Below are 24,865 nucleotides of genomic sequence, written 5' to 3' on the forward strand. Positions count from 1 at the left end.
TGAATGTCAGATGTTTGTAAAAAGGGCAACATTATAACTGAAAAAAATGAGGAAAGAAATACCAAAATATTGGCATCTTAAAGACTTTTGCTGTTTTGTATTTACAATTTTTGTTTGGTTTAAAAGTGTCTAATTGTTTAAGAAATATTCATATTTCATCTAAGCAGGAGACAATTTTTTTTAAAGTGAATTTATGACATTAGGCTGTTCCATATTTATGGCTATCTAAGCAGGAGACATTTTTTTAAAGTGAATTTATGGCATTAGGCTGTTCCATATTTATGTGCTATTCCTTTGAATTGAAAATGTGAGGGTTAGACTGTAAATTAAATCATTTGACATGAGTCATTGTGGTTAGATATCCATTGAATGGGTGCAAAATAAGATAGTTGATAGTTGAAAGGAGATTTTGAAAGTCTGCTATTTAAGATGGGAACCAGAATGTGTTGTGCAGTTAAATACCTAGGGTATTTGAAGTTCTTACTAAATATCATGCAAGTGATGATGAAAGTTTGAACAGGTCTGATACATTTGAAGTTTTCTCCAATCTGACGAGGCATGTCCAGAAATATTTAATTTTCAATATTTCAGATCTAGAGTAAAAGTAGTATAATACACATTCCAAATTTGTTCTAAATTTTAGCAGCTGTCCAAATAGTTTTTAGAATAAAAAAATTTACATGCCTTTAGCTTCCCAAATATCCTTTATTTATAGTATGAGGCAGGTTGTAGAATTTTTATCCTATACATTTTGTAGTTTTACAAAACAATTTTTATCATAAAAAAATTACATATATTAATTGAAGCAAGTATCCATTTTGTAATTTTTTTAATGTCAGGGTTAACTAATTTTCTAGTTTAGAATATACAGGTAACTTCATTGTTGGTACACCAAAATGAAAATAAGGACATTTCATTGGTTGAGTTTCCATTGTTTGAGATGTTTCTAGCCAACTGCAACGTTTTGATGTCTGATTTGGAAAATATTACCCAGAATGCAGCAAATTGTTTGATTACAGTAAAATATTGATTACAAAGTTTAAATCTTTTTTGTTTTGTTATTGTAGGCAAGTGTCTGTTCTTTCTCAGAGAACAAGGACGGAATCAGAAATGTCTGAAGGTCAAAAATCAGATATTTTAAGCACTTCATGGAAGGGTTCCCATGGAGCGCTGACATCTAAGATGGCACCTAAGAAACAGAAGTCAGTAATTGCTGCGGACACTGAAAATCAGAAATTGAAAAAACAAGTCAAAGAAAAGAAAAAGGAAGAAAAATTGATACAAGCTGAAGGTGTAGAGACTGGCAAGGTAAGTAGAATTAGGTGCAAGCATGGAAGTAGAATTAGATAATGTCTCAAACACAGACAATCAATCAATCAAGTTTAGACAAGTTCTGTAGGAGATAATCAGATCACAAATAACATTCTAACAGTGAACATAAAGAAACATCAACACAAACATGTATTAAGGAGGCTCGAGGGTATAAAAATTTCAGAAAAAAATTAAACATTTGTTTTTCATTACAAATTTTATTTGTTACCTTTTGTAGTTATTACTTTATCATATGGTACAAAAATCGTTCAAAACAATCACTTTGTGTTGGCCGCAGATGACTTTTAAAATGTATACATCATTGAAAAAGTTCCAAATTATCTCCCTTTGGTGGAAAAATGCCATTTTTTGGCTTTAAAATTGAAATACCTTTTTTAACTCATCGGTGACCTATATTTTTATGCCCCACCTACGATAGTAGTTTTCTGGTCTGTGCGTCCGTCCGTCCGTCCGTCTGTCCGTTCGTTCGTCCGTCCGTTCGTCCGTCCGTCTGTCCCGCTTCAGGTTAAAGTTTTTGGTCGAGGTAGTTTTTGATGAAGTTGAAGTCCAATCGACTTCAAACTTGGTACACATGTTCCCTATGATATGATCTTTCTAATTTTAATGCCAAATTAGAGATTTTACCCCAATTTCACGGTCCACTGAACATAGAAAATGATAGTGCGAGTGGGGCATTCGTGTACTGAGGACACATTCTTGTTTAATATAATTTCCATATAAGCTGTACTTAAACTTAATTATTGTAAAATTTGAGCGATTTCTGTTATAAATTTCTTTTTTTATTTCGATATTACCTTTATTTCTCTTATTACTTCAACAGAAAAAACCCACCTTTACAAAAATGTATGCTTCTTTCGAAGGCAGATTGTGAGGGCAAATGAACGGTGACCCCACTTTTTTATTTAATTTTCTATTAACTATAAGATAAAGTTTATTTATAGAAAAATATAGAGATATCCTATATAAATGATTTAGACCCGCAAACCCCCTTAAACAGAATTTGTTCAGGCTGTTCTCGACCTTGGAATAGCAAATAAACATATTTCAAGGTTAATTTAAGCTAGTTCTGTGATTATACAACTACTCCATCCTCTTGCTAAGACATTCATTCAAAATGTATTTACAAAAATTCTTAACGCCAATGTAAATTCATAAAGTCCATAAAACATGACAAAATCAAAGGCTCAGCTGTATCAACCAATCAAACTGCTGGAAAACAACTGACATACTGATGAAATAGGGGGGGTTTAACCTGGTTTTATAGCTAGCTAAACCTCCCTCTCATATGACAAATTATTGTAATATATTGTTTTAATGAGGATATTTGTGAATTGCTGTATTTCAGGTGAAGTTAAACGTGTTTATGGCATACCTGAGATCTGTTGGACTATTACTGAGTATGCTTATTATATTTTTCTACATATTATATAATGCTGCCAGCATTTACTCTAATATCTGGCTGGCTGAGTGGAGTAACGACAACACTACCTTAGTAAATGGAACATATGATACGGATCAAAGAGATCTGAGACTTGGTATCTACGGTCTTATTGGCATCATCCAAGGTAGGGACCATGAGCTATAAAAACTAAAATTTTACTCATTTATTGCATTAGTAAAAAATATATGTAGGGTTTCCTTACAAAATCCAAATTTGAAGGCTGACCCTAAAATTTTATGAGGATTGCTTTAAAAAAAGATTCCTGCATATCTGTCATTGTAACTTTACAGGGCTATTCTATTACTACATGTACCAAGGGAAGGGACTTTGGAATTGGGGTGACCATCGATGGAATTTTAAAATTATCATTTACACTTTTACTTTACAAAAACACCTATACCTAGGGAATATATTTAAGTGCTTTACCGGGGTCCCATGTATTTTTTGAAAGGAACACCCTTAGCTTGTGTCATCAAAATTTGAGGCAGAATTGATAAAAAATGTCACTTGGGATTATTTACAACTTACTAATTTCAGATGATTGTAATATTTAGATTTGGTTATTAGTCAATATTCTCAAAATTGTACCTAAAAAAATCCAGACATTGGCATTTTATAATTTTTGTGGAGGGAAACCCTAAACACACATGTGAAAAAATGAACTGATGTGAAACCCATTAAACGGAGCTTTAATTTTGTAATCTATATATTCTTTTATCACAGCATTTCCTAATAATAAATACAATACTTAATTCTATTCAACAAGTGGCAATTATAAATCCACAAAGTTATTTTCTTTGATTGCCATTTTATGTACATGAAATGCTGTTAATTCAGAAATTATTTCTAAGTTTTATAAATGGCAACAATGCTACTATCGCAATACATATTTGTAATAAGAACTCACATAATGATATTTAATACAAACATGAGTATGCAGATTTTTCTGAAGTTGCAATCATTAATCTTACATTTTTGTCCATTTCGTCAAAAAAACCAATAATAAATGTATGCAATAATTTCTGAGTTCAGTTAATATTATTTAAATGTTTGGCAGTTTTCTAATCATAACTAGCGATCCTTTTAAACTTTTTTTTTATGCCAAAAATCGATACTATTTATAGACATATTTTTCTATTGGGTATTGTTACTTTATAATAATAGTAGATATAAGTAAATTATGAAATGTAGCAATTTTTTTTAAAGTCACATGACCAGATAAGCTGGTGATTGTCTAGAGGTAGGTTGTTGTAGATTGTGTATTACCCTCAGCTTATACAGATAATCAGAACTATTTATTTTCAGGTATTTTCATTGTTATATCTTCTATCATGCTTTATGTCGGTAATGTAATGGCGGGCCAGCGATTACATGCTGGCATGTTACAAAACACAATGAAAGTGCCGATAGCATTTTACGACACGACACCTCTAGGACGGATCATGAACAGGTTCAGCAAAGATATAGATGTGTTAGACACAGTCATACCAAGAGTGGCTGAATCGTGGCTAGCTTGTCTGTTGAGAGTGGTCTCAGTGCCGTTAATTATTGGTTACACTACTCCTTGGTTTTTGGCGGTTCTATTCCCACTGACGGTTCTCTACATCATGGTCCAGGTCTGAATCTTTTGACCCTTTTGCATCATATTCTGGAGTCTAATTGTTGTTTTGTGTGTTTTACTAATAGCTGTATATCTGCTGTTTTGTTTATTTTTCTGATCTTTCTGTAGAAGTCTTGATATTTTAGATGCTTCATAGTGTGTTTATGCTTTAATTTTGATGACGCTTTTAGAAGAAAATAATTAATGCTTTAAAAGTGCTGTTTTCTTATTAAAAGAAATGATGAATAGAAACTCTTCATTTTATAAAAAAAAAGTGCATATTTATATGATACATATTCCATTAAATCAAATTATTCTTAATTTAAATTTTTTGGTATAGTAATTTGCAATAAGTAAAATCTCAGAATTTCTACACAACTTATATATCATGTATATTGTTTTATTTATTATGTTCACTCACTTGAGAATGGCATGGTGTATCTTTGTAAAAATCACTGAATTGAAGTGCACAAGTCGTTTGTCACACTGTTTTGTATATGGTACTAGGACAATGGTTAGATTTTTATCCTTTGAAAGCATTGAAATTTACTATAAACTTTCTTATTGTTTGTAATCATATTATCTCTCTGTCTCTTTCTCTCTCTCCTTCTCTCTTTCCACCTCCCTTTTTCTCTCCATCAGTTTATCAGTCCATTTGTCTGGTCAGAATATGCTTCACTGTGTTTTACAAGTTGAAATTGTCGTCTTTATATAGTATACCTAGATAGATTAGAAAATGCCTGTACCAAGTCAGGAATATGACAGTTGTCGTGGTCCAGTTTTTGGTTTACACATTTGATTAATAACTTTCCATTTTGAATTTTCCTCAGAGTTCAGTATTTTTGTTATTTTACTCTTTCATACACTGTTTTGGAGTATAGTTTTACTTATTCCTGTACATGTGTTAACATGTAGGAAGTAGCCCTTAAATGCATGTTTTAGTAAATTTTCTTTAAACTTTCACATATGCTGTGGACCTACACAATTTTGATATTTTGTAATAGAAATTAAAGTAAGGACCAGTAGAACCACCAGGGAAAAAAGATTTCAGGAACTCTTGGTCTATAGATATGACATGTTTTTTTTTTAAGGAAAACCACATGAAGTTATATTTCATTAAAACCACAGAGAAACCTCCCTTTCAGATATAGTTTTACTTTTCATATGTTGGTTTTATTCTTTGATAGAGAGATAATTTAAGCAGAGGATAGTTTTGATCTTTACCAGAGTATTTTAATTTACATAAGAAAATGAGACATAAGATCTTTTGTTTAAAAACATTTTGAAATTTCAGGTGGTGCAGTGTTTGCTATAGGCTGCACTGTCAATCTTGCTGGTGTTTATGCTGGAAAAATCCTCCATTGTAACCTACTCTCAACAATATTGGCAGCTCCAGCTTTTTTCTTTGATACCACACCAGTTGGAAGAATTCTAAACCGCTTTGCTCACGACACAGACGTGATTGATATAAATCTCCCACGGAACTTCCGGGGTTGGTGTTTCCAGTTCTTGAGGACTTTGACTGTTCCCATCGTGGTTGGATACAGTACCCCTCTTTTCCTCACAACAATCCCTCCAGCCATTATTGTTTATTATATAGCCCAGGTAAAAATAGGCAGGGGTGTCTGTCCATAAAACCCAGTGTTATTTCCCTTTAATGTTAGTAATTGTTTTTTGTGTTAAATTATTACCAGTTATAATTACCACCTGTGTGTATCTTAAGAACAGGAACGTATCTGAAAATTGGAAATGGAAAGAACTAGATTTCAAAATAAAATAAATCTAAAGTTTTCAATTTCCTTTCAAAAACTATTTTTCATATGCTAAAAGAGGTTGGTTGGGTCAGTACTTTATTTCGTCTGTAGAAATTTGAAATATTTTTAAACCTTGTAAAATTGAATTTTTGAAGTTTATTGCAACAAATTTCCTTTAAATCCATACAAAAATGTAAATGAGTCAATTGGCCTTTATACTGCTGTTGTAATAAAAATAAAAGGATTATAATATGAGATTTTCAGATTTTCTTGAAACAATTAATGGTCAATCCTGAAGAAGTTCTTATTACTATTTGTTGTCTATGTAAAACTCGTAGGTGGGTTGCATGTGGAAGCCATCACTGTTGCTTTATTTTCCCGAATTACAGTGTACTGCTGGTAGGCTAGAGAAAATGTAAAACTGTAAATTTGATCATTATATTTTGATCATGATTTGAAAAAGGTTAGTTCGGCCATATTGTGTAGGGGCAAATTTTCATAATGGAGGTAAAAATGGTCTGAAAAATATGTGAAAACATCATTAAAACAGAGCAGTTGCTTGGAGACATGCATAGGATTTCCCGTATTATCATAATTCAAAGTCTGAAGTAATATTTGGTTACTCAAATAGAATTGTTGATCAGAAAAGAAATAATAAGGTTTGGATTAAAAAAAAATAAAGAAATTTGGAAAATAGACTAAAGCATATATCAATTATGGATACTTTTAAGATGGATTGGGAGAAAGGGAGAATTTACATTGTTTAAGTATAGAATGTTATTAAGATTGCCTGTTTAAGTATAGAGTGTTATTAAGATTGCCTGTTTAAGTATAGAGTGTTATTAAGATTGCCTGTTTAAGTATAGAGTGTTATTAAGATTGCCTGTTTAAGTATAGAGTGTTATTAGTATAGAGTGTTATTATACGACCGCAAAATTTGAAAAATTTTTCGTCGTATATTGCTATCACGTTGGCGTCGGCGTTGGCGTCGTCGTCGTCGTCGTCGTCGTCGTCGTCCGGCGTCCGAATACTTTTAGTTTTCGCACTCTAACTTTAGTAAAAGTGAATGGAAATCTATGAAATTTTAACACAAGGTTTATGACCACAAAAGGAAGGTTGGTATTGATTTTGGGAGTTTTGGTCCCAACATTTTAGGAATTAGGGGCCAAAAAGGGTCCAAATAAGCATTTTCTTGGTTTTCGCACTATAACTTTAGTTTAAGTTAATAGAAATCTATGAAATTTTGACACAAGGTTTATGACCACAAAAGAACGGTTGGGATTGATTTTGGGAGTTTAGGTTTCAACAGTTTAGGAATTAGGGGCCAAAAAAGGGCCCAAATAAGCATTATTCTTGGTTTTCGCACAATAACTTTAGTTTAAGTAAATAGAAATCAATGAAATTTAAACACAATGTTAATGACTACAAAAGGAAGGTTGGTATTGATTTTGGGAGTTAAGGTCCCAACAGTTTAGGAATTAGGGGCCAAAAAGGGACCCAAATAAGCATTTTTCTTGGTTTTCGCACCATAACGTTAGTATAAGTAAATAGAAATCTATGAAATTTAAACACAAGGTTTATGACCATAAAAGGAAGGTTGGTATTGATTTTGGGAGTTTTGGTCCCAACAGAATAAGGGGCCCAAAGGGTCCAAAATTAAACTTTGTTTGATTTCATCAAAATTGAATAATTGGGGTTCTTTGATATGCCGAATCTAACTGTCATGACTGTGTATGTAGATTCTTAACTTTTGGTCCCGTTTTCAAATTGGTCTACATTAAGGTCCAAAGGGTCCAAAATTAAACTTAGTTTGATTTTGACAAAAAATGAATCAGTTAGGTTCTTTGATATGCTGAATCTAAAAATGTACTTAGATTCTTGATTATTGGCCCAGTTTTCAAGTTGGTCCAAATCGGGGTCCAAAATTAAACTTTGTTTGATTTCATCAAAAATTGAATAAATGGGGTTCTTTGATATACCAAATCTAACTGTGTATGTAGATTCTTCATTTTTGGTCCTGTTTTCAAATTGGTCTACACTAAAGTCCAAAGGGTCCAAAATTAAATTTAGTCTGATTTCAACAAAAATTGAAATCTTGGGGTTCTTTGCTATGCTGAATCCAAAAATGTACTTAGATTTTTTATTATGGGCCCAGTTTTCAAGTTGGTCCAAATCAGGATCTAAAATTATTATATTAAGTGTTGTGCAATAGCAAGTCTTTTCAATTGCACAGTATTGCGCAATGGCAAGAAATATCTAATTGCACAATATTGTGAAATAGCAAATTTTTTTTTAATTAGAGTTATCTTTCTTTGTCCAGAATAGTAAGCAAGAAATATTTAATTGCAAAATATTGTGCAATAGCAAGATTTTTTTTTAATTGGAGTTATCTTTCTTTGTCCAGAATCAACTTAAATCTTTGTTATATACAATATACAATGTATATTCACTTTTTACTACCAACTGATAAATTATAATAAATAACATTCAGTGATAACAAGCAGTTTTTTTTACATCTTAATATTTTATGATGTATTTAAATGAGTAGTTATTGTTGCAAACTCCATTAGAAATTTTAATTGAGATTAGTTTTGGAATAAGGGAAAGGGGGATGTGATTAAAAAAATTGGGTTCAATTTTTCTCATTTGAAATTTCATAAATAAAAAAGAAAATTTCTTCAAACATTTTTATGCCCCACCTACGATAGTAGAGGGGCATTATGTTTTCTGGTCTGTCCGTCCGTCCGTCCGTCCGTCCGTCTGACCGTTCGTTCGTCCGTCCGTTCGTCCGTCCGTCTGTCCCGCTTCAGGTTAAAGTTTTTGGTCAAGGTAGTTTTTGATGAAGTTTAAGTCCAATCGACTTCAAACTTAGTACACATGTCCCCTATGATATGATCTTTCTAATTTTAATGCCAAATTAGAGTTTTTACCCCAATTTCACGGTCCACTGAACATGGAAAATGATAGTGCGAGTGGGGCATTCGTGTACTGAGGACACATTCTTGTTTTGAGAGGATTAATATTCAACAGCATAGTGAATTGCTCTAAGAGAAAAATTTTAAGTTCATTAGAACACATTCATTCTGTGTCAGAAACCTATGCTGTGTCAACTATTTAATCACAATCCAAATTTAGAGCTGAATCCAGCTTGAATGTTGTGTCCATACTTGCCCCAACCGTTCAGGGTTCAACCTCTGCGGTCGTATAAAGCTACGCCCTGCGGAGCATCTGGTTAAGATTGCCTGTTTAAGTATAGAGTGTTATTAAGATTGCCTGTTTAAGTATAGAGTGTTATTAAGATTGCCTGTTTAAGTATAGAGTGTTATTAAGATTGCCATTCAGCTTGTAAGCTGTTCCTCCATTGTTTAAATTTAGTTTTCATATTTGCTGTACTTAACTAGATAAAAGCCTTTTAAAGAGATTCACTATAAAAAATATGCGGATTTTGAGAGCATCTAGATTGCAAGTCAGGTATATGGTTTGTCCTCAATATTTTTTGTGTTAGCGGATAAGCTAGCGTATATCACATTCACCTAAACCTCAAGACAATCAGGTGGTCCTTCAGTTGAAAACTGATAATTACTTGATGAAATTCTTAAACAGATTTAATATGATAGGTTAGGGGAGGGTTGGCCCCTGCAAACTAGTTTAACCCTGCCACATTCTATATTATGTCAGAAGTCAGGAGCCTGTAGATCTGTGGTTTTTGTTTGTGGCTGTATATCTTCTCTGTTATTCTTCCATCATCTTGTACTCAAAATCAGGCTGTTATTGTTCTCTTTTGAATTGATTTTCATTTGTCATTTCAGGGCCTTTTAAATCTGACTATGTCATATTAGGTTTAGCTCATTGTTGAAGGCAGTATGGTGACCTATCATTGTTTATTTCTGTGTAATTTGGTCTTTTGTGGGATATTTGTCTTATTGGCGATCATACCACATCTTATATATTTTTTTGTATCTAATATTGACATTCTGTATATTTAAGAATGTTGAGTAATGGATTTGAATAAATCAATTCCTTGTCTCTCTATTTCTCATGAGCCACCAGCACACTGAAACTGTCCTCACTTTTAGTTTGCAGCATGCTGTCATTTTCAATAGTAAATAACTAGTACTGTTTTCATGTTAAATACTTTATTTTGGCTGTAGGTAGCTCAAGTCAAAGGTCACAGTGCACTGATGCAGAGTCTGGCTCCAATTCTTGATTTTGAACAAATGGTCACACAAAATAATTAATAATTCTGTTTCCAGGTTTTGCCATTTTCCTTCAGGGCCTGATTCACTATACTGCTTGTGTTGATGCATCAAGGAAATTACATCTGGGTATACTACACAGAATTATGCAAGCGCCAATGATGTTTTTTGACAGAACTCCAACGGGCAGAATCATCAACCGATTTAGTAGAGATGTTGACGTAATAGATGTAGTCCTACCAGACAAGTTGAAATCCTGGTTTGGTTGCTTGTTGAAGTGTATCAGTGTACCAGTAGTGATAGGAGTCGTTACACCATTGATTTTTGCTCCTCTTGTTCCTCTAGCAGTGTTATATATTTTCGTACAGGTTCGATTTTATTCATCCCTCAATTTTGCAGGTTTGGAATGGAAGTAGTATTTCTTTTGTATTAGATTCATGTACACTTTTGTTTTTCCTCACATATTCCTCTGGTTTTCAAGGGTTTATATCTGTTGACTGTATGAACTGAGGTCAGAATAGATAATAAAGGTACCAGGATGTGTAGCAAGGAAATTGTTTGCTGCTTTGTTTCAAGATCATGAACTTTCATGCCAAAAAATCTGGAAAACTTTAACATTTTTACATGTGAAAATTTTATTAAACAAAACCACTTCAGGTTTTCAAGATCTCAATTTAGTATTTTATCTAAGAACATTAAAAGTCTGTAAAGACACTGACAACAAGATACAGCATTTGCAGTGAACAAATACCAAACTCAGCCAGGCTTTAACATGTTGTAGTTATTATAACAGCAACACTATTATCAGCTATATATATGGCGTGATTCTCTGTTTCTGTAGTGTGATTCAATATGAATTAGCAATTTTGGACATTTATTCTAACAAGAGGCTATTGAGGGTTCTAAATACTTGTGTTGAACCTTTCATCATCTCTAGAAATTACCCCGAAACTATAATTATAATTGGAAAAAAATTATATCAAATTCCGACAAAAAAATCTATATGCAAATACTAAAGACAGAATGTTGGAAAAAAAGTGATAATTCAGTCATTTAACTGCAATTTCTGGAGACGTAAAAATAAATGGAATTTAACTCTGAGCTTCACAATGTCATAACTGTTTGAATTGATTAAGAATATATTGATAAATATTTTCCTCTTTATGTTTTTCTGTCTCTTTCTTGCTATCAATTTCTCTATTAAAATATTCAAAGCAATATTAACGAAATGGATGATTTTTTTGCAGTTAAATCCTATTTAAAGAAAAGAAATATTTTATCTGATCTTTGTCCTTGTTTCATAGCCTTGTGCATGTTGTGCTATACATTAAAATGTTTGCATTTGGTGAATTTTGAGGCAAAATGTCCGCTATTGAACAAGTGGAAAATTAGCTGCATTCGATAATACAGGGTAAATTTTCTTTGAAATAGATGGCAACAAATTTTGTTTCAGTGTCCTAAATGTCAGCCTTTCATAATTAAGTTGCAAGTATGCTTTGAATTATATAAAAAAAGGTTTTCTAGCTTTAAGGATATACTTAGGTGAGCTAAGGTAAAATTAAATAAATCAAGAGTTCAAAATTGATACTTTAAGCTGGAAGAGTATAAGTTAAGGATTAAAATAAGCTAAAAATATTGATAGGTCATGGAGCTTCTTTTCGAGATATTTGATTTATAAAATATGGCTGAAAAATACTGACTCGGACTTCTACCTTATATTTGCATTGGTGTTATTTGGGTCTCAAATAAAAAGAATGAAAATCAAGAATCTGCTCAAATTTTGTCAAATGACCTTTTATGAGCTATTAAGTCTTATGTTAAAAGATAAATTCTCTATTGGGCAAAATATTTTACCTTGTATTGTATGGAAAAACACCAAGCAGTCTGAACATTTGACACTAATTCCAAAACCTCACCTAAATACATCCTTAAGGTCAACTTCTGCATTCATATTTTTGCAGTTGACCTTCCCCATGGTAGATATAGCTTCCCCGTCTTAATACTTTATCTTTATTACATGCAAATGTAAGGGGAAGATCTCATCTTTTTATACCACTGTTCTAAAGTAGGACGATTTGTGTTTTTGTTTATTTATCAACCTCCATCTCTCCATAATTTGGTCACATTTTCTCTGCAAGTCATAGCTTTTGATATAGGATGCCAATCTTTTCTTATGCATGCTTTATGGTGTGTCACAATTTGACATCTTTTCATCCGAGTCCAAGTAATCACATGATCACAATTTTTTGGCCAGTATAATCACACAATCATTAAGTATTTTTTAAACAAGATTATCAAATAATCATGAAACATGAGGCCAGGCCTTGAAGACATAAAACTTTTCTCAGTGCTCTGAGCACAAAACTCATGCTTGAAACATGAAATCCAGCAATTTGATTGGTTGATTTCCGAGTCTGAGTACAAAAATTATTCTCGAAAGTTTTATGACCGTGAGACCTGGTAATCACATAATCAAAAACCCCATGAGGAGGCTCATTTACATTGATGTTCTATTTTCTGTTTACCATAATCTGACATCTTTAAAAAAAATCATGCACATAGCATGGTTCTTTTAACATTTCTGTATCATTCATTTGTATATTGCTGCTAAATACACTCTTGCATTCTTTGAAACATGTGTATTTAATCACATGTTTTGTTGTGTTGTGTATATATATTTGATCCAAAAACATGAAATGCTTACAGAACAGTACCTTAAAAAAGGGTTAAGAGTTTGGTTTTCTGTAGAAAACCCAAGTTGTCTGTTTTAACTTGCTGGAGTAGTATGTTAAATATGTTGTCTAGTTGTGTCTGGGTAATTAGGCTATTATGTAACCTTAAATCATCCACCACAAATGTTGAGAGATAAATGTATTTTCTGATGTAAATTAGGTCCACATCTTTATGAGGCCTCTTTTTCTCTCTCACAGGTCTTTTGGTAATGTTGTCTGCATACGTGATGGCCATTGGTGGAGTCATTGCCTCCAGGAAGTTTTATCGTCGTCTGCTGTTTGTGTTGCTTCGGTCACCAATGTCATTCTTTGATCAGACACCAATGGGGCGTATCATGAACAGATACACGGCAGACATTTTAGAACTTGACCTTGTGGTGCCATTTACAATGAGGTCCATGTTGAATGTGATTCTACAAACCTTTTCAAATCTGGGTGTGATCATTTACACTACACCTTTGTTTGCAACAGTGCTGCCATTTTTTGGAGTTGTTTACTTTATCATTCAGGTAGTCTTGTCATCAGAGTTATCTCCCTTTCATAACCTCTTCAGCAGCATTTGATTTACTTACAAGTATAAATTAGAAAATAGACAAAATATCAAAAGAAAAGGATAGATTACTGAATGTAATTTACAAGATGTTAAGAAATATCATTGAAAGTTGATTATTTTTTTTAAAGATCAGCATAAATAGTTCTCTTGCTTAATAGTTGTTTTCATCATTGAATAAAATTTGCACATGACTGCAAATGATTTGCTATAATTTTATTGGGTCAAGTAAATTATGATTTGTAAATAAATAAGTAGGTATTGTGTTGCTACTCATATTTTCAACAATTTCTCTAATATATAAACCTTTTTTGGTTTAAGAACTGTTTATCAGATGTTGCTGTGGATGTTATTTGCACTCATGTACAGCTTCTTAACAAATATCAGCATTAATTTTAGTTAAATATAGACATGTCTGGAATGCTTAGCTGACTTATGCCCTTCCTGATCTTTTGTATATTTTATTTCATAGACATTTATTTTATTTACGGTTTTTAGTCAAGATTATTTCCTGAATTTGAATGTAATTTTTTATATCCACGTCCTTAATACCTAATGGCAGTGCACATAAATAAAACACTTGAAATATCAATGTAAAAAATGGTAATAACACTTTTGGTGTATACCTTTCAAATGTGTTATAAATCTTTTCAGGAAAAAACATTATTATGGCTATCATCCCATTCTTAGTTTCTTTTATAGTTTATTTTAAGTAATTGCTTTCCCTTCATTATTGAAGGCCTTAAATGACCGATAGCTGCTTTGGTCTCTGGTGTAAAGTTGTCTCATTGAAAGTCGTTCTACATCTCTTTATTTTCATGTGGATCCCATTTTGAAATTATTTATACCTATCTAACGGAGCTTTGGTAAATGCATTTGAAATTTAAGTTGAATCAACTAGTATTGTTAGTTTTTCTGCCAGAGGTTGTTGTCACTGGGCACCCTTTCTTCTTCCATCTGTAAAAACTGACAGTCGCCATATAATTAATATTGCTGTTATTGGCATTTAACACCAACAATCAATCAAATCTTTGAAAGACTTTAGATGATGTCAAACTTGACATGCCTATTGTTGAAGATCTTTTTCTGGAATGAAAAAAAGATAAATGTTTGAGCCCTGTCCCTGTCTGTATGACAGTTGTTTAGATGATTTATTTTGTTTGTTTGTGTTGTGTCAGAGACTCATGGTCATATTACTCACATCTCCTTTTAATCATACTAACTAATTTGATAGTTGATATAACTTCTAACATGGTGCTTTGTAGCTTAACATCATCATGACCAAAGCTTGAAATATTCAGCATGCTTGCTTTCAATGTGTTCCTCCAGCATTTTCCTTTCAGCAAGTAGAATATTGAATAATGCAAATGGTCTTTTTGATATTGGCAAACTATGTGAGAGAGCTGTCTACTTATTCCATTATCAATTAATGGGTCATTTTGGTCTCTTGTGGAGAGTTGTCTCATTGGTAATCATACCACATCTTTTTTTTGGTAATTAGTCCAATAAACTTTGTTCTAACAAGTAAAATATGGCTTTTTGCTGGACCATCATTGCAGTAAACATGAACTTCATACTATTACGATTATTTCTTATGAGTTCAGGTAGCTAGCTAGCCTGTGTATTTCTTGGATAAAATGTCATGTTAAAATGTATGTGAAACCTTTGAACTCGCTGTAGCATAGTTGATTTCAAATTGTTAATTTATCAGACGCTTTGTTTTTCTGTCTCTCTGTCTTACTTCATGTCTGTCTCTGTTTCTTTGTCTTACTTCATGTCTGTCTCATGTCATTTACAGTAGTTGGTTGAATCTTGTTTCAGTCATCTTGAAAGAAATGCAGGGTTTGTTTGTTAGACCATCAACATTAGTTATTTCTACTGTTAATCATGAAGTGAAGAAACCTAAGACAAGCTTTTTACAAAAGCTATATCAATTTCAATTTTGTACAAATTAATGAAAGACTGATAGAATTGAAATAGAAATAAGCACATGCTATAAAATTGGTTGACATTATTGAATTAGTGTGAAATGGAACAAAGATTAACTATCATAGAATAATGATTTTTGTCTCTCTTTTGAACATCATTACATTTTATTTTTCCATGCAGGCATCTTCACATTGTTAGCTGGAATCTGTTTAGCAGTTGGTTCCAACATGGCTACCTCAAAGCTTCACCGTTCTCTCCTGCTCGGCGTTCTTAGATCACCCATGTGCTTTTTCGATACAACACCACTTGGAAGAATTATAAATAGATTTTCAAAAGACGTGGATGCTATTGATATCCAAGTCCCGGAAATGTTTAAAAATTGGTTCTTGTGTTTTGTTAATGTGATAGGTGCCATGATTGTGATTACCATGGGAACACCATTGTTTATAATAGCTCTGATTCCAATGGGTGTTTTATATTTTTTTGTCATGGTAATTTTCTTCTTTTTTTTTATACAAATTTTGTTTTAATCTAGCTTAGATTTCTATATCTCTAGAGGGATGTTGTACACACTTATAAAACAAAACTAATTATTTGCACCCAGTTATTTGGATTATTTTGAGTGAAGAAATTTTAACTTTAGACATAAAACAGCTAAAACACTAAAAATTCAAAATTGTAGCAATATTTTCTGAAAACAAATTAAAAGAAATATAATAGCACATGTCACTCAATTGTGCATACCAATTTCCTAGCAACTGATCAGGTCTCATTATGATGTTACAAAATACTTGCTGTTGAAATCTGAATTATAGAAAAGTCAGACTTGTGTCTCGCCTAAGCAATTTGGATTTCAATATATAGCAATTAATATTTGCAATACCTTAATTTTGTAATAAACTGAACAGAAATGACCAGTTGCAAGACAATTTGTTAACTAATGAGTGTTTTTTGCTATAACTAATAAATGTATTTATTAATGTGACGCTTTTGAAATGCAATGATGTGCCTAATTGCTTTCTTCTGGAAGAGAAATTAAATCTTTTTAATATATGCTTTTATGGCTTAAAATTTGCATTTTGGGTCTTATGTTGTCAAAGTGTCTGCTGAAGAATAGATGAAGATCTCACTGCATGATTAATAAGAGCACTTATAATTAAAAAGCATGGTAGTTATCTTGTAGATTTTTTAAGGATCTAATTTTTTAATTTAAAAAAAACTGATGAAATTAGTTACTAATTCTGCTCCATTTATTTGTGATATATATTTGTAATTGGAAAACTCTTATTGATAGAAAAATCCCTACTTTTGAAATTATGAACAGACAATAACATAAAGTCACTGCAGAGCCCAATTAGAAACTCTGCAAACCTTAAAATAAGAAAATGTTAGAAAATGTATAAATATATATATATACGAGTCTAAATTGAAAACTATGTTCAAACCTATGATTGCGTTGGATAAAAAGCTCAACTTTTATACGTGTGCATGTAAAACAAATTTCGTTGTAGAAGGGTCTAAATACAGCACAAACAACATTTTCCAAAAGACCAAAAAAGTGAAAAGTATATTTAAACAAACACATTTGACTAACAGGTTGAACAACTATTAAGTGATGAGTTTGATCTCTCATTTTAGATTTTTCAATAAAGTTGTGAATAATAGAATTAAGAATTAAGACCCTCTCTGATTATGGATGAATGTTTTATCACTTGATATTAAATGCTTTGTTTGTCAAATAATTATAACAATCAGTTTCATTGATGATAGCTTCTTTCTTTTTATATCAGCAATTCATTAATTCCTATGATTGAAATGGTATAAATGTATATGGGATGAAGGAAAAAAGGGATCAAAGTGAACCCTTGTATAATATCCAGACATCAATACCTAATCCCCTGTTAGGGTTCTGACAAACGGAGTATGGCTTATCAGGAACAGGGTGTTGCCGTGTCCCAAAGCATAAGATAGAACCATATATTTTATATATTCCAAGTTTTCTCAAAAAATGATACACTTTGGAATGGATCATAAAACTTGGCAGAACCTTTATATTATTGTTTCTTTGTTATTTAGGAAGGAAAAGGGTTTGATATATAAATGCTTTGTGTTTAAAGAAAACTTTATATGATATCAGCTTTGTTTTGGGTTTTTCAGTTGCTTCATGCAAACAGACTTTTGTGCTCTTTCCCTTACCTGCTGACCTATTGTATGGGATAAATTCAGAAGCACTTATTTTGTATTTTGTCTTGAAAGTCTATTTGAATTAAATTTCAAGCTCAGTTTCCAGGTTTGTTTTGTCTAAACAGAAACACTAATTGTATGAACCTCATCAAAGTTAAATCATTCAAGTTGTATCATTAGTTTCATGTTGAAAAAATAGGTTTTCTTACTTTTCTTGTAATGAAATGTTATTCTTGCTTTTTGTGTCCGTCAGAATAAGCAATTGTATCTGATTGCTTGTTGCACTATTGAAATTTAAAACTTGTACTAAAAAGTTTTAAAATTTTTTCCATTTTTTTGCAAGATTGTTTCACATTTGTGTGATATTATAATTATTGATCCAGTATATTTTGAAAAATATAATTTAAGGTAGCCTAAGACAGTTTAAAACTATGATAAATTACTTCTTATACTAATTACTTCTTAGTACCGGCCATTGTTATATTTTACATATATATCTGTGCATGTGCATGTTTCTAATCGCGTATACAGTGAGAGAAGTATTCAAAATGTCATAGATACCAAAAATGTAATTTAAAAAATTCAGTTCTGGTATATTTTATTCGTTGATCCCAATGACCATAATAAAACATGGTGTTCACCATGTCTTATATAAAATGTTAGGACCATTTGTCAATGAATCTTTAATATAATCTTGTTACATAATGCACATCAGAATCAATCAGAATAATCAGCAGAGTTTTACACAGCTTATAATGGAGTCTGACAGTTGCTACGACAATACTTACATTGTATTTAAAGTTCGAATAGCAACGTTTTTAGCTCAGCTAAGTTTTTCTCTTGAACATTTTTCCTTTTCTGTCCCTCTCACTATTTTTTTTTTATATGTTAGCTTTTATAAATATTCTGCTCACTGTATATCTTTGTATTTATGCTTGTGTTTGATTTTCCTAGCTTTGCATGCTGCTTTATACTAACCCAAATATACCCTGCATCAATATATATCATGTGTATTCAATTTTTAAAATGATCAGTTTACAATTGTAGAAAGATAAATTGAAAGTGAAGTTAATTGCAATTATTGAATTTTTATAAATATTTCACTGTTTAATATACCGGTATATCATGATTCAAATGTGTTTTGAAATAGTTTTAGATTATATTTTGAATTTTAATTAATCAAAATACTTTATTATTTTATGATGTTATAATTAATGTTTTAGTTTTTGTAAATAGTTTTAGATTATATTTTGAATTTTCATGTATCAAATTTTTTTTTATAATGTAATATTTTAATTTGAAATTATAGAAAGAAACAATTTTAGTGTGATGTGAACATATTTAAATTAAGGCAAAAGTTAAATTTTTTTTTATAAATTAAATATTTATAATTTACAGAGGTTTTATGTTGCCACATCTCGGCAGTTGAAACGATTAGAGTCTGTGAGTCGATCCCCAATCTACTCACACTTTGGTGAAACAATAACTGGAGTAACAACAATCAGAGCATATCAACAACAACTAAGATTCATTGCAGAGTCAGAAGAAAGGGTGGATGAAAATAATATCTGCTATTTTCCCAGTGTTATAGCTAATAGGTTAGTATGAAACCACCATCTTTCTTTATGGGTTAAGATTGCATGAAAAACCTATGATACTGACTTGACATTATTTGCAAGATGCTATAGAAAATTACATTGGAGATACAAATACTGGTATTGTTGTATCAAGAGTTTTATTTTCAGAGATGATTATGTATATTCATGGAACTGTTCCATTTATATGTTGATGTTAAAAGTCTGGTTCTTTTTGTAAACCACCCTAGTCTAACTGTCATGACCTTCTGTTCATATATAAAAACCACAATATTTGCTTTTTTCTCTATTGACCGAATTTATATTTGTTCAATAGAGGAAATATTGTGTTTTTTTTTAATTTAATTTTCAACACAACAAAAGTAGAACAATAATGATTTTCAAGACTTAATGAAAATTTGATGCATTGTTTAACCAACAAATTAAAACTGTTATAAATGAATTAGAATTAAAGAATTAATTTCTGATGAAGATATGTCCACTATTAATGTGATTAGCTAGGTAATATTTTATATTAAAAATGCTATGTTCCTTTGTTTTTCAGATGGTTAGCCATACAGCTGGAGTTTGTTGGAAACTGTATTGTATTTTTTTCCCTTCTTGTTTTTCAGATGGTTAGCCATACGACTGGAGTTTGTTGGTAATTGTATTGTATTTTTTGCTTGTCTATTTGCTGTGGTTGGAAGAGATACCCTGACGGCAGGAATCGTTGGATTGTCTATAAGTTATGCTTTAAATGTAAGAACTTTTTATATTCATCTGACAACATAACATATTAAGCTACATAGGGCTCTGTAACAGTTTTAACAATGAGAAATACCCATACCCTGTACTGTATAGTCCACTATAAGAGGCCCCATTATGGGAAAATGTTAAACATTTAAAAAAAAAAAAAAAAAAAAACTAGTAGCCTGATTTATGACAAAAAGAATTATGGAAAAATTAATATGACAGACATCAACAACCACTGGATTACAGGAATCTGACTTTATAGGCATGTATAGAGTAGCTAGTGTAGCAGGTTAAACATGTTTATGAGCACTCAACTTGGGACAGTGGTGTTGCAGTATATTATAGGAACAAATTATAAAAATCTGTTGCCAATGGTTTGACTCATCAGATTGGTACAACGCCAAAGAAAACTAACATAAAAACTAAAGGCAAAAACTACTTATCACAGAGTACCTTTAATAACTGAATGCTAGTTTAAAGCCAGGATCAACTTATACATAAATCATGTTCTTCCAGACTAAAGTATCAATCTGTGCACATCCAATGGATATAGTGTAAAGAAGGTCACAAACAGTCTTAGAAAAGCATGACCTTGTGCAATGCCGAAATATAATTACAAAATGTAGGACCATACCTTTTCATAACTGCATAACAATATTTATCTTCAGTTGAGTTTTGATTTATTAGAAACAAAATCAATATAAGTACCAATAAAAAAATATTCAAAGATCGAACTATAGTGTTAAATTGGTACCTTTTAAAAAAAAGTATTTGTTATTTTTAAGTAAAAAATGTGACTTCTAATGTTTTTATGTGACACTTTTCATATTTGATACCAATATCGTATTAATTCTGTATATATTGGAGATTTATATATTACTACCATTACAGGTGACACAAACATTGAATTGGTTGGTGAGAATGACAACAGAATTAGAGACAAACATTGTGGCGGTAGAAAGAGTAAAGGAATACACAGAAACTCCTACAGAGGTAAATAGTTCTTATTTTATATATATCCCTACTCAAGGAGTAGTCAGTTAGAATGACGACAGAATTAGGGACAAACATTGTAGCTGTAGAAAGAGTAAAGGAATACACAGAAACTCCTACAGAGGTAAATTGTATACCACAAAACACATTGAGTACAAATTTAGGTGGTATCACTTTAACTGTTCTTGAGTTATGTCCCATTATAATCTTATAAAAGAGCAGCGCCATTATCTGTGTCCCATGGACACATTCCCAATTTATAATACTAATGTTGGTTATATTCTGCTTTTTTAGGCTGCCTGGGAGATAGAGGATAAGAAGCCAGCCTCCTCTTGGCCTGACAAGGGATGTGTAGAGTTCAATGACTATGGTGTCAGATACAGAGAAGGTCTGGACCTGGTACTCAAAGGAATATCATGTAAAATAGACCCAACTGAAAAGGTAAGTTTTTAAAAATGAACGCAGAACAAATACTTCAGATGAAGAACTCATTATATCTCTTATCCTACTGGGAGTTCCCATTGCAAAAGATTGACGTTGATATATCTATATTAATAAAAAAGGTAGCCATGTGTGTTCTTAATCGTCATAAATATAACATATTTCAATAAAATTTCTATAGAATATTTCAAACATTCTACTATGTCCATTTGCTAACATGGAATTTGCTGTTTCATACAAAAGAGGAGCAGCAGTAATGAATTTGAGCTTTTGTAACAGTATTTTGTAGTTTATGGTTCAATACACAACATTTGAATTTTTGTCGAGCCTGCAACTTTTGTTGCAGAAAGCTCGACATAGGGATAGTGATCCGGCGGCGGCGGCGGCTACGGCGGCGGCATTAGCTCACTTCTTTAAAGCTTTATATTTTAGAAGGTGGAAGACCTGGATGCTTCATACTTTGTATATAGATGCTTCATGTTACGAAGTTTCCGTCAGTCACATGTCCAATGTCCTTGACCTCATTTTCATGGTTCAGTGACCACTTGAAAAAAAAGTTCAAATTTTTTGTAATGTTGAATTCTCTCTTATTATAAGTAATAGGATAACTATATTTGATATGTGCGTACCTTGCAAGGTCCTCATGTCTGTCAGACAGTTTTCACTTGCCCTCGACCTCATTTCATGGATCAGTGAACAAGGTTAAGTTTTGGTGGTCAAGTCCATATCTCAGATACTATAAGCAATATGGCTAGTATATTCAGTATATGGAAGGACTGTAAGGTGTACATGTCCAACTGGCAGGTGTCATCTGACCTTGACCTCATTTTCATGGTTCAGTGGTTATAGTTAAATTTTTGTGTTTGGTCTGTTTTTCTCATACTATATGCAATAGGTCTACTATATTTGTTGTATGGAATGATTGTGAAGTGTACATGTCTAGCGGGCAGATGTCATGTGACCTTCACCTCATTTTCATGGTTCAGTGGTCAAAGTTAAGTTTTTAAGTTTTGGTCTTTTTATCTAATACTATATGCCATAGGTCAACTATATTTGGTGTATGGAAATATTTTATGATCTTTATGTCAGTCACGCAGGTTTTATTTGACCGCGACCTCATTTTCACGGTTCATTGCACAGTGTTTAGTTTTTGTGTTTTGGTCTATTTTTCTTAAACTATAAGTAATGTGTCAACTATGTATGTTGTATAGAAGCATTGTTAGATGTACATGTCTGCCTGGTTCATCTGACCTTGACCTCATTTTCAAGGTTCATTGGTCTTTGTTTAGTTATCTTGGTTAATGTTAAGCTTATGTGGCAGTTGTAATAAAGCTTAGCTTTATACTTAGGACTATCAACATAATATCAATGATTATTATAGAAGGCGAGACATTTCAGCGTGTGCACTCTTGTTTGATATAAGGACATATTCTAGTATACACAAAAGAAACGGGAACCAATCAACAAAATAACATACAGAGGGCGGCTTTCAGTCTTCATCAATGGACTGGAGTCAATACAATAATGCTATATGTCAAGCTTTTTAATTATTTATAAGGTCTAGAAAATTGTCAATAAGAATTAATAAAAACAATAGAAGATCTGCCATTGACACCACATGGTTAACTGTAGAAACATTGTATTTTCATGGATATTTGATTTCATGCTTTTAGCCAAAGTCTGTATACAAATCTATAGTATATATTTACTTCATTGATATTCACATAACAATTAATTATAATGTTGAGAATTTTTCGACTTTTTATTTACAGATTGGAATAGTTGGACGTACAGGTGCTGGTAAATCCTCCCTGACTTTAGCTCTGTTTCGAATTCTGGAGAAATCTCAGGGTAATATCATCATAGACGGTATAGACATATCAACCATAGGTCTTCATGACCTGAGGGCAAAGATCACCATTATACCTCAGGTAATAATTATTGAATTATCCTTATGATAGGATGTCACATTAAATATTGCTGTAATACTCTATAAGGGATCAAGTACCATTGTTATATTATCATTTGTATGAAATAACATGTCCTTATTACTGGTGATATTACTGGTACACCTTTTATTAGAAGTTAAAGATGGATTCATTGATTGTTGTTTTACACAGTGCAAACACACATATTTTGCAAGGGGCATATATGAATCACTGTGTCTTTGCATGGGCTTTTTTAGTCCCAACTATTTTGGAAGGACCAGATGGATATTGATGAAATTAAACTTTTCTGTTAATGAATCTGAAGATGTGCATATTAAAGGAATATAATGCTGCTTCAATATGCTAAAGGGTAGTCATCAAATTATTTTCTTTGATTAACTATAAATAGAATTTCAGATGTTTGGTATTTTTGTGAGTAAACCACTTCTTTTTTCAGGATCCAGTGTTATTTTCTGGAAGTCTGAGGATGAACATAGACCCATTTAGTTCCTACACAGATGCGGAACTATGGAAAGCTTTAGAGCATGCTCATCTTAAAACATTTGTCAGTAACCTGCCTGAAGGACTGCAGCATGAATGTAGTGAAGGTGGAGAAAACCTCAGGTAAAGTTATATGAAATGTTGGAGGTATTGCATTAAATGAGGGGAAACCCTTATAATGTTGGTTGGTTATATAATTACATGCCAGGCGGTTTCAACATGAACGCTGTAACAAAGGATACAACTTCAAAGCTTGTTGGTTTAGCAATGGAGGATTAAACCTCAGATGATACCTCACAATATATGCCAGACTGTCAGAAAAATCAAAACAATTTGCTGATTTTGAAACAAATATTGGCCATTCAGCAGTCGATATCCAGTAGCATAATTTGATAACCAAATGGGATAAATCACAAAGGATGTCATGCGCTTTGAACCATTTTTCCAAAATAACAAACAATTTTGAATTGTACATGAAAATATATTTGAGTAAAAGGGCCCATTTTGAAGTCATATTGGAACACCTATGACTTGTTGTTAAAGTTTAATCTAACTGGTTCTATGTTTTTTTTTATATGACTCCAAAATGTAAAGAATCTCTAGTAGATTTTCCTTAGACACTCTAGCAATATTTTCCAAAAAGACCATGAATCATGCAGTTTCCTGTTAGTATACAGTTTTTGATGAGATGATTAATTCAATTATTATTTCAGTGTTGGTCAGAGACAGTTGGTGTGTTTAGCCAGAGCCTTGTTGAGGAAGACCAAAATACTAGTTCTAGATGAGGCTACGGCAGCTGTTGACTTGGAGACAGATGACCTCATACAGAACACGATCAGGACAGAATTCTCTGATTGTACTATATTGACTATAGCTCATAGACTTAATACAATAATGGATTATACACGGTAAGAACAAGGGCTAGGGTCTTATTTAGCCTGGTTTTAAATAATGGGC

At 32.0% G+C, this 24,865-nt stretch overlaps 1 protein-coding gene across 1 annotated transcript in view; it reads left to right on the top strand.

The window, feature by feature from the left end:
• Positions 1-24,865, top strand: part of LOC139488938 (multidrug resistance-associated protein 1-like) — a 61,703-nt gene that overhangs the window by 33,877 nt on the left and 2,961 nt on the right. The window contains exons 22-31 of the mRNA XM_071274921.1: positions 1,068-1,308; positions 2,678-2,897; positions 10,381-10,691; positions 19,117-19,316; positions 19,925-20,051; positions 20,937-21,038; positions 21,333-21,479; positions 23,252-23,410; positions 23,865-24,031; positions 24,622-24,816. Of these exons, the coding sequence (XP_071131022.1) occupies positions 1,068-1,308; positions 2,678-2,897; positions 10,381-10,691; positions 19,117-19,316; positions 19,925-20,051; positions 20,937-21,038; positions 21,333-21,479; positions 23,252-23,410; positions 23,865-24,031; positions 24,622-24,816 (1,869 nt within the window). The remainder of the gene's footprint in view (positions 1-1,067; positions 1,309-2,677; positions 2,898-10,380; positions 10,692-19,116; positions 19,317-19,924; positions 20,052-20,936; positions 21,039-21,332; positions 21,480-23,251; positions 23,411-23,864; positions 24,032-24,621; positions 24,817-24,865) is intronic.

The sequence above is a fragment of the Mytilus edulis genome, chromosome 9, assembly GCF_963676685.1.
Source record: "Mytilus edulis chromosome 9, xbMytEdul2.2, whole genome shotgun sequence".
In the NCBI taxonomy this organism is placed as follows: domain Eukaryota; kingdom Metazoa; phylum Mollusca; class Bivalvia; order Mytilida; family Mytilidae; genus Mytilus; species Mytilus edulis.